At 57.0% G+C, this 10,632-nt stretch overlaps 1 protein-coding gene across 2 annotated transcripts; it reads right to left on the bottom strand.

The window, feature by feature from the left end:
- Positions 1–222: 222 nt before the first annotated feature.
- COPZ2 (COPI coat complex subunit zeta 2) lies at positions 223–9,678 on the bottom strand. 2 transcript variants are annotated; one of them, XM_025859329.2, is made up of 10 exons: positions 9,549–9,678; positions 8,660–8,734; positions 7,015–7,096; positions 6,404–6,495; positions 5,899–5,954; positions 5,169–5,246; positions 3,148–3,199; positions 2,494–2,532; positions 1,745–1,863; positions 223–559 (listed from the first exon to the last, which is right to left on the bottom strand). In XM_025859329.2, exons 1-9 carry the CDS (start codon positions 9,657–9,659, stop codon positions 1,792–1,794), a joined length of 657 nt encoding a protein of 218 aa, XP_025715114.1. In that variant the 5' UTR covers positions 9,660–9,678; the 3' UTR covers positions 223–559; positions 1,745–1,791. The 2 variants fall into 2 exon arrangements, with proteins under 2 accessions (XP_025715114.1, XP_025715115.1); XM_025859330.2 differs by lacking the exon at positions 1,745–1,863.
- Positions 9,679–10,632: the final 954 nt, after the last annotated feature.

Here is a 10,632-nt window from a genome sequence, read left to right as displayed (position 1 = left end):
GCCCTTCCCATCACATACGGGGCCCCGTGGTATCAGTAGCACACCCCCTCACGATGATAAATCGTCCCCTTCCTCTTGACCCCCTCCCCCATCAAAAGACCTCAGGGATAGTCCTGGACACCTCGGTCCTGGGCATCCTGAAAATGAACCGCAGACAGTGAAGGAGCCCTCATCAGAACTTATACACACTTCTCAGGCCACGAGAGAAGGAGACCATTGGCAGGAGACAAAGCAGGTTTATTAGGGTTCTGGGGCCAGGGATGCCTAAGGTCTGAGTTAAGGCAGCTCAGCTGGTTCTCATGGCCCAAGGGGCAGGCCAGGGCAGTGAGAAGGGGTGAGTCAGTGCTGAAGCCAAATCTTTGCATCTCAGAGTCCCTGGCCAGATACCTCAGGGGTCAGTTCTGGGAGGGCTTAGGGATACAAAGGGGTCTCTGCTGTTCCCTGGGGTCTTTAAGCTTTTGCCAGAATTGGGGAAATGCTCTGGGGGCAGGGAACCCTGAATGCACAGCCTTCATTTCAGTAACGACCATTTAATTTGTTCCTTGGCAGACTGAAGAACCTGGAGGAGAGGGAATAAGGTTGAGAGAAAGAATTGGGGGGGGATGGATATCAAGTGCCTTACCACGGTAGTGAGGGGGAGGTCTACAAGCCCGCTTTCTCTAAGTGGCCCCGCAATCCTCCGTCACTAGGTGGCAGCAGCTCATCCGTGCTTGGCTTGAGTGGGGCCAGGCAGTCCAAACTGGCTGCAGCCGGCTCCCAGCTCAGGCCCGAGCCTGCACAGTTCCCGCGGCTGCAGCCAGGGGTGTGGCAGCCGGCCCGGTCTCCCCTAGGCCGTGCCATTCGAGCGCCCGCCCACAGTGCCACGTCTGGGCAGAGACTAGGCCCAGGCCAGTCACTTCCTGTGCCCAGACACCTCGGCAGCCCCCTAGCTCTGGCCTGGGCTGCCAGTGTGTCCTCAACACCCCACCCCAGGTCGCTGCTGATGTGGCAAAGGGGGCCAAGGGGGGGCTGGCCCGGTGCTGCCACGGGACACCTGCATTCAGATGCATTCATTCTCACATCCTGCTGCGGAAACAGCCTCGGTCCGGGACTTAGACAAATCCATACAACTGGGCACACACAATGCCGACATGGTGGGGACCCCAGGTCTGTCTTTCAGATCCCCTCTCCCGCCATCAAGCTTCATTCCCCTCCGAAGAAGTCCCATCCTACGCTGTATGTCTCTTCCTCCTGCCCAGTCTCCCTCCTCCCTCGGGGCAGCCCGGCCCTGGGTTTCTCCTGCTTTTCCCAGCCAGAAACTAACCTTCCCCTCACTTATCTCCAGTTCACTAACTACAACTTCCTTGGTTCTTCCTCAAGAATTCCATTAAAGTGCTATGTCTTCATTTTTTCCCCCTTTGGAAAAAATAGGAGCTGGGCTAAAAGCCTTCCCTGCATTAGCTCTCCTAATTCTCCTAGTAACGCTGTGAGCAGTGTCCTGTGATCATGTAAGGCCCAGAGAGGTTGAGTAACTTGCTGTAGGTCACACAGCTTGCAGGCCGTAGGGTGGAACAGACACCCTGGGATGACTTGCACCAGCACCTGTGTTCCTAACTGCTCTGCTCATTGCTCTCCAACCTCTTTCTGACCTGAAAACTGCCATGTGGCTGCCTTCATCCCAGCAAGGTATGAGGAGGCCTGGGGAACTGGGAGGAGGAAGACACAGGGTGCGCAGCAAGGGCAGTAAAGGAAGTGGGCACCACACCTGGGGCTCCACGCGGGATGGCTTGGGTCCATCCCCTGCCTTAGCTGTCACAGTAGGAGGTGGTTAGTGCACTGAGGCAGGAAGCTCCGTAAAAGCAGGATTAGTCTGGGCAGAGAGACCTGTGGGCAGACAGAACGGAGGTCAAGCAGTGGGCCTGACAAGCAGGAAGTTTGCACAGCTACGGAACCAGTCAGGCCTCAGATCCAGGAACCTACCCGCCCCCCACCCCCCCAGCCGCACATGCATCCCAGATAGGACCATGCAGGCGAGGATGGACTTTTCCACAGCCAGGTCATTCAGGGGCAAGGGGACAAGTGGTGAGTGGAGACAGTTAGGGGGTCCCTTGACACTCCAGCAGGAACCCTAAACAGCATGGCGTGAAAGGGTAGAGAAAAACTCCTATTTGGTATCCTTTCTGGGTTTGGGGGAGCATCAGGGGCCTCAGGCCCCAGAATGCTTTGGGGGACAAGGGACCCCAGTCATCTCCAGAGTAGTAGCTCACCCTGGGGTTTCGATCCAACTACTCCAAGCCAGGCGATGAGGAAGGCTGCTGGTGAGGCAGGTGCGCATCACTTATGAATACCCAGCTCTGCACCATGACTCTCCAGGAGATGGCCTGTCACTGCCCCATCCCTTCCCTCCTGCACCCGTGACTTCTCAGCCTCGACGGCCCCCCTAGGTCCCCTTGGGAGGCTCTGCTCTCCTCCCTCTAGCCCACTTCCAGGGGCAGACAGACGCAGGGGGCCTACCTGGGCCACACTCTGTTCAGTCAGGCTGCTGTCATCGGCCTGCAGGGAAGCAGTATCACAGGGCGGTCAGGCCAGGGGAGGGATTGGGTGAGGAAAGCGGGGTGAACGAAGGGGGCTTTGGAGGGCGGGGGGAGGTGATGCAGTGCTGGGGGGACCCAGAGTGCACCCGTATCACCGGTGAGTGGGAGCCCTACAGCTTGCCACTCAGAACCAGGCCCCTGGGGCCCACCTATGGATGGGTACATGGGCAGCAAAGGCATGAAGGGGAATAAAGATGGGAGAAAAGGTTTCATCCAGACATGAGAAGCTAAACTAGGCAGGGAGGGTCTCTCTGTACCCCCACTCTCCAAACTCAAGGCCAAGGCAGCCGCCTGGTGTCTCTTGGAGAATTTCTTTCTTTCCCCACTCTGTACTTCCCACTGGGGAGGATGGTGAGGTACTTGGCAATTCTACAGGGGGCAGAGGGCAAGAGATTTCTTTTATTCACTGCCACCCCTGCAAGTGCATCGACTCAGGACCTGCTTCTGCTAGAGGAGCGTGGGTTCCTAGTCTCCTGGCCTTGGCATCGCCTACACCAGGAGGACAGGAGGCGGGGAGGGTGGGAAGGGCGGCCCGGGAGAAATGGGAGTCAGGGACACGCAGGAAGACTCTTACCCTAAAATTCACTTTCTGGATCACTTGCTGAGGGTCGCTCTCCAGAATCACGCTACAAGATGAGAGAGAAACCAGGAGGAAAATCAATGACATGACTCTCCCCTCTGCTGCCTCTCCCTGCCAGGCCCCTTCCCTCTCTTACCATATCCTGCAAGTGTCCCCTCCAGGGTACCTTCCCGCTGATATTCCTCAGCCAGGACTCTCCCTCCCTATGGATGCCCCAGCTTTGATTCCTCTGTGCTTCAAACCTGATGGTCACACCCTTAGTTGTCCCTGGTCAAAAGCTGTGAAATGGGGTGAGAGCAGTCCAGTCTAGAATGATCAGAGTGTCAAAAGCAGAGACTGAAAAACTTTGAGCTCTTGAAAGTGCACTTCACGTTCTGGATCTAAGGATGAATTCAGATGCAGTGAAGGAAGGGAGGGCCTCTGGGGACCCCATCCTGTCTCACTAGGATTCTGTGCCACGGGGTCATGCCGTACAGGAGGGAAACAGAACACTTAAAATCAGGATCTGTCTTCCCTTTCGATAGACCCAAGTACCAGGGCTTCTCTTGGCTAGCGGCCAGTCCTTCACCATGCAGTAGGGGTGCAGGGGAGCTTTTGTGGGTATGTGCAGGGCTGCGGGTGTGAGGCCTGGTCACTGCGGGTGGGACAGAGGCGGGGGGCGGTGGGATTGACTGAATGCTCTTCACCCCATGAAGCTCCTCTAGGGCAGAAGCCGAGTTTTTCTTTCATGCCAGTCCCAGGGGAGTGAACAGATATTTCTTGATAGCCTCTTCCAGGCCCCATCACTGGGGCACCCGGCACCCCTTCACCAGAGATCCTTTCATCCATAAAGACAGGAGTATCCCAAGCCAAGCCTCCCGTCCAGGCACTGTCTCAACTGACACTGCCCCAGTTTTCCTTACAGGGATACTGAGCTCCTCAGGGGGCAGAGACTGGGCCTTCTGGGGGTACAGGCCTGGATGTATACAAAGCTTACATCCTCCTTTGCACACTTCTTCCAAGGCTTTCATTTTGTATTTATAATACTGTGTGTGTGTGTGTGTGTGTGTGTGTGTGTGTGTGTTCCTTAAAGAGGTTCCACAAAATTGTATACACTTCAGGTCCTACCAAGGCTGGCCTTACCCCACTCACTTCGGGGTTCAGGCAGTTAGCACAAGGCCTTGCCGCAACAGGCGTGGGAGGGGAGGGGGAGGGAAGGAGTGCGCCGTGCCCCCCTCCCAGAGTGTCCACTGTTGTGGAAAGAGCACAATCTCTGGAACCATGCACATGGCGTTTGATCTTGGCCCTGCTGCTCCCTAGCCTCAGGACCTTGGTCGGGTCACTTGAATCTGTGAGCCTCTGTTTCCTGTCTATAAACTGGTTGTTATGAAAGAGGCAAGTCTTTCTCTTATCCTTTGCCCCAGAGCCAGAGTTCTTTTTCTCCCTCAGTATCATCCGAGATGGAAATTCACTACCCAACCCTTCCGGGAAGGGCTCCCAGCTTCCCAGGGCTATCCGAGCACAGCAGGAGGTGGTGATGTTCATTGGATGAGAGGCGAGAGGCGTGAGCTTCACCTGCCTCACCTCATTTAATCCCCACCCCGGCCGAGGTAGTCCCCTTATCCCCATTGGAAGATGAGGAAAGATGAGGAAAGGTCATATCTAGCTGATCCAGGCTGGGATGGCGCTCTAAGAGCGGGGGTGTGGAGGCAGTAGGGAGCTGAATGGGGATCTCCCAAGGAGAGGCGGGGGCCTGTCCTGCCCCTTTCTCCTGGGCACTGGAGATCAAACCATGCCCCCAAACCCTGCCTGTTCAACAGTTGGCCATCGTTCGACCCGTGATTGTTTCCCTGTTTGCCTGACTTTGGCTAACGCTGAAATCAACCTCCATCCTCATGAGCCGAGTGGGGGAAGGGAGGGAGGAGTTGGCCAGAGAGCCAACAATGTGCTTGGTACCATCTAGAGCTGATGGCTCTCAAAGGCACCTCCCACTGTGAGTGCCCCGGAGCCGCCCCTCCTTTCCACCCACTCCTCACCCGCCGTCCACGATCTCGTCCAGTACCAAGAAGGCTCCATCCATGTTCTCCAGCAACCAGCGTTTCTCCACGTTCTTCCTGCAGACAGACACAGCTCCTGGACCTCTCCATGGCCAGGAGGAGCTGGGTTTCCGCCTAGGTGAGGCAGACCCTCTCTCTCCACCCATTCCCCCACCCCAAGCACAGAGAAGGAGAATGTCAAGGGCAGAGAGGGCAGCGCCTATGCGAGGGATTCCTGAGCTTAGGCCCCTCTTTGCCCCACCTCCCACACTCAGGGCATTGACACTGCACCCACCAAGTTACCCCTAATGCATTTCATAGCTAGGTGTCTCAACTGCAGATATTTATTTTTGGATTATCCTGGTTTGGTTTACCCAGGCTATGTTCCCTGGGACAGATACCAGGTAACTGAATGGGGGTGCAGTGAAAACATCCCGAGCTTCAAGTCAAAAAACCTGAGTTTGAGTCTCTGTTCTGATAGAAACAGACTGTACCCCAGGCAAATCACCTTGCTTCTCTGGACCTCATTTTCTGGCCATAACCTGATGTGGCTCTGCTCTGGGTAACACCACGGTGGTCCAGTAAAGGGCAGGGGCCTTGGAGGAGGGTGCTCTGGCTCCAGTGTTAGTCTTTTGGGGACTTCGTGGGGAATGCAGAGGAAGGGTCCTGCCTCTGCGATGTATCAAGGCCTGGGGGGTGAGGGCCTTGGAGGGCAGAGGACCTCACTCACCTTAACACATGGCTCAGGGACTCAAACAGGCAGGTGAGAACAGACATGAGCATCAGCTGAGGATGGGTGCATCAGGGAGGAGGAAAACAAGAGAGCTTGAGGTTGAGAAGGCCAACGGGAGCATTCAAAGCCTACCTGTGTGGGCAGTTGCCCTTTTCAGAGAGGACAGGGCTGGAGACTGACTGCAGCTTGACCCCAGGGTGCCTCCCGATGCATGGGCTGAGAAGTACTGGGGTGCCCTACTGTGGGACCATAAGTGCATCCTTCCCTGGTGATATTTAAGGAAGAAACCAACGCTCCCTGCCCGGGACTTCATTTCTGGTTCCTGAGGAACCTAAGAGGCATCATGGATATGTCCCATCCCAAAAAGACTCATTCTGGGTGCTCCCCAGCCCCAAGAGCCTAGAAGGAGGAGTACCAATGATAAGCCTTCAGAACCCAGCTTCTACCCCAGAATCCAAGCTACGGACAGACCCTCTTTGTCACCCCAACCTCCTGAATTCACCTCATTCTCGTGGGAGGAGCCCACCACATACAGGAAGAGGTCAATGCTGCTCTTGTAGATGATTGTCATGCCCCCGAAAAATGCAATCTCACCTAGAAATGGAGGGGGCTTTCAGGTCTGGCCACCTCTGCTGGGCCCCTCCTCCCGATCTCCAGCTCTGCTTCTCTCCCCCTTTTTCCTTCTTCACTTTCCAAGGAACCCTTGAAAAGACTAGCACCAGGCACACCCCCATTAGGCTACTCACTCTATGTCTGGTGACTGTCTCATTCTGAGAAGTCAACAAATCCAGTGCAGGGTGTCCTTCGGTCCCCCTCCCACCATGTGCAATGCCTTGTTCCAGCCCCAGGCTGGTGGGGGACACACAATGCCGTTGGCCTCTTCTGCTGAGAGAGAGGTCTGGGTGTGTTGGGGGGTGGAGGGGGGGGGGGTTAGAGAGGGATTGGGAGTGAAGGTCCCCCAGAGGAAGGGAGAGGAGAACAGCTGGGAGGGAGAGGAAGAAGGAAAGGGGATGGCCTGTGGGTATGTATGGCCGACAGGGATAGATGTGTCCGGATTGAGAGGCTGGCCGTGTGCATCGGAGAGCTCCGGGCAAGGAAGAGGCGGCCACTTACTGTCAGTCCGGCTGGTCTTGTTGAAGACATTTTTCTCAAAGGCCATCTGCTCCTTCAAGGAGGGGAATGTCTCATCATAATACTATGAGAAAGGTAAGGAGAGGGGTGATAGCTTTTCCACAGGGCCTGGCTCCTCCCTGGATGGGAGGTGCTGGCCAAGCAGAGCCCCGTCCCCTGTTTGTAGCCCTTTAGGCCTGTGTGCTCACTGTCTCCCCATAACCACACATTTTAAGCAAAGGAAGTCATAAAAAGTCGAGGAATTTTAAGCCCTGCTTTTGGAGTCCTTGCCTGATTTCCTGGAGGCTTTTGTACATTTGGCAGATGTTCAGTGTGCTAAGGACTGGGGTGGTCAGTGGGTCACCCTGTTGCTACAGGAACCTGAGTCCACAGGAAAGAATGCAGAGCCTGGGGGGGGGGTCCCTTATCACAACGATGACAATCACAGCAGCTACTTTGTTATCCCCATTATATTGAGGGGGGTGTGGAGGTGTGAAGAAGTCAGGTAACTTCCCCGATATCTCGCAGTTGTAAGGGGCAGAACCAAGGATGGTCCGACTTCAGACAGGGTTGTGGTGATGAAGACTACATATCAAAGGGAAAGTTTCTGGCGCACACCGCATAACTAGATGGATGCTTTTTTGTTTGGCTGGGTGAGCCTCTTTCTGTGACTCAGTGTCTTAAACTGAACATGGATGGGTCCTGGTGGGAGGAGGCCCTGGAGCCTTGGGCATGGCTGATCATCTGCTGGAGCAGTGTGTGATCGGCTCAGCTTTCAATTTTCTGGATGTGGATTTTGCCACTTAGTACCCCATTTGCAGGCAAATTAGTAGCCTCCCTGCTGGCCACTGCTGTGGTGAGCAAGCTCATTTGAATATCAGGAAGACAAAAAGTTTCAGTCCCAAATAAACACATCTAGAATGCATTTCATAGTTTAGATGCCATAGTCTTACTGTATGTAGTTAATTGTGTCGATGATAGACATTTCTTTTCGGATTATTCTAGTTTGGTTTACCCAGGCCATGTGGGATAGACACCAGACAACTGAACAGTTGGTGCAATGAAAATCACCCTCCTGAGTCAAAATACCTTAGTTCAGATCTGTGTTCTGATAGTAACACTTGTGACCTTGGGCAACTCAGCTAGCTTCTCTAGACCACATTTTCTTCATTTGTGGAAGGAGAGAGCGGGATCAAATAGTCTCTAAGATCTTGTCTGGTTCTAAATTCTCAGACTCCTCAGACTAAATCCTGAGTGTTTCCCAAACTGTAGAAGAAAAGTGGAGGTTGCTTATATAGAATATGGGGACTAAGGCTCCTGGGTCCCAGACTCAACACTCCCCTGACCTCTCAGGAGGTCCTTCTGTGCCCAAGGTCCCGCTGACCACTGGAAAGAATGATGAGAAGACACTTCGGGGAATGTGAGCAGAAACAGAGGTACCACACTGCCCCCGCCCAGGGCCAGCAGTCTGACAAGGCAGGCAGATGGACAAAATGACCTTTGGAGGGGTCTAAGCTGAGTTGTTCTGAGTCACTGAGCCCACAGTGGGGTCTCTCCTGAGACAGGAGAGTCAGCTGGGTGGGGACTTCTGGTCTTGGGGCTGTAGCACAGTGTCCTCAGGGGTCTTCCAGTGAGGGTGGGAGGTTACCTTGGCCAGGAGGCGGTGTCCGTCATTATCTAGGATGAAAACAGCCTTGATGGTGTAGAGGGAAGGTTCCTGCAACTGACACCAGGGGAGAGCTCCGTTGACTCCTGACTCAAGGCAGACACCCTGCCATCGGCTCTATGGCCTCTGCTGGCCCCAGGAGGCCATCCTCAGGGTCCAGCCACCCCAAAGGTCCACAGCTGGTTCTGGCCCACCCCTGTGCTGCACGGGCCAACTCGGGCGCCTGCTCCACTCCCCGCCAGATGTTCCACTGCAGGCCCCGGGTGGGCGCTGTGCCCATTGGGTGCAGAAGGTCCGTCCGGGCCCAAGTTCTGTCATGCACTGACTGCTCCAGAGCCCGAGTCGGAGTGTATCACAGAACCTGGGCCGGGGGGACAGCGGCGCCGAGCCTCCTCCTTCCAGCGGACCCTGGGCCGAGGCTGGACCCGCGCTCTCAGCGCGCCCCCAGCCCCCTGGCCCGGGGAGGGGGGCTCCAGAAGCCCCACACGTCAGCCCACACCCCCCACACCGTGGAAGCTCGAGTCCCGGGCGGCCCCGCCACTCCTCACCCCTCCCAGCGGAACCTCGGTCCACCGCCCCTACCCCCCCACCCCCCCACCCCCTCGCCTAGAGCCGTGCTCATCACCGCTCCGAACTGATCCAGAACTTCAGTCCCACGCGCACTCGAGCCCGGCTTCCTCGCGGGTCGGCGCCCGGAGAACTTTTTCTCCCCTGCCCTGGCCCCGGGCCCCCTCCCCGGGCGGTCGGCAGGGGCCCCAAATTCCCGGGCGCGGGCGCGCGAGCCGTGAGTTGGCGGTCCCCCCCTCTTCCCCACTCGCCCCCCCAGCCCGGCTCCCGCCGCCCGGGACCCCGGCGCCCGCCCGCTCCGTACCCGCAGCCCCGCCGGCTCCCCGGCTCGAGCGGGCGGCGCCGGGCCCCCGGCCTGGGCCGCTGCGGCCCCCTCCCCCGGGTGCGGACGTGGCCAGGCCTCCGGCCGCTGCATTCCGCCCGCCGCCCCGCGCTGACAGCACCGCCCGCCGCCCCGCCTCCGCCCGCACGGCCCGCCTCAGCCCGCCCCACCGGCTGGGCCGCCCCCCGGACGCCGCGGCCCGTGCTGTCCCCGCGGCCACAGGCCTCGCGCCCTCCCCCTCTGCCCCGCTCTGCGTGTCTTCCCTTCTCCCCGTGGCCCCTTCCTGCCTCTCGCCCTCCCCGCTCTCCTTTCCCGCCCACCCCGCCCTGCGCCCCGCAGCCCAGCTCCCCTTCCCCCGCTGCTCCTTCCCCTCTCTCCTCCTCCGCGGCTCTCGGTTCCACCGAGTCCAGAGCTCACCGAATCCTCGCGCTGCTCCGGGACCGGCCCTGCTTTTCCTCTGCCGCCTCCCGCCCTGGCCCGTGCATTTGGTTTGCTGCAGGGTCCGCAGCCGGTCCTGGGGCCAGCAGGAAACACACGCCAAGCCCAGTTTTGTCTCTTGACTCCTGTGTTCGATTCCTCGGGGACAAAATATCTCTCGTCATCCCTCGGGTCTCGGAACAGGTTCTGGGAGTGAGAGCAGACAAGAATAGTTCTGGGGAGAATCCTCTATGCAGAAAAGTTTCTCCCACTCCTCAGGAAGGGAGCCATGGCCCAGAGACACCTCCCCCAGAATCTCCCAAGACACAGACAAGACAATCTGGGGCAGGACAGATGCCGCACCCATGGCATCAGGCGTTGCCGTGCTTTGGTTTCTTTGGTTGGAGAATACCCGAGTTCAAACTTTCACTTCAGGAGACTTCTTAAGGCCAGTGGAAAATTCACATTCCGAAGGTACAAAGTTAAGTGTCCTTACCCATTTGCCCATAACAACACCATGCGTATGTTTTACATTTAAACACTTACAGCCATTAGCTAATATAACCCACACCTGTGAGATAGGTACCATCACCCACATTTTAAGGGGTGGGGAGACTCCGTTTGTGTGACCCTTTATTAGACCGTAGTT

Source organism: Callorhinus ursinus, unplaced genomic scaffold, assembly GCF_003265705.2.
Source record: "Callorhinus ursinus isolate GAN/ISIS: 27379988/994484 unplaced genomic scaffold, GSC_fseal_2.0 scaffold52, whole genome shotgun sequence".
Taxonomy (NCBI): Eukaryota; Metazoa; Chordata; class Mammalia; order Carnivora; family Otariidae; genus Callorhinus; species Callorhinus ursinus.
This window is presented reverse-complemented; position numbering and strand designations above follow the sequence as displayed.

Bases quoted from the DNA above. Each gene is read 5' to 3' on its own strand.
- COPZ2 (XM_025859329.2), bottom strand. From the start codon at position 9,659: ATGCAGCGGCCGGAGGCCTGGCCACGTCCGCACCCGGGGGAGGGGGCC. The intron at 3,200-5,168 runs GTGAGGAGTGGG...CTCATCTTGTAG, and splicing joins GACGAGATCGTGGACGGCGG to CGTGATTCTGGAGAGCGACC. The intron at 1,864-2,493 runs GTAGGCCCCCTG...GTCTGCCCACAG, and splicing joins CTGAACAGAGTGTGGCCCAG to GTCTCTCTGCCCAGACTAAT.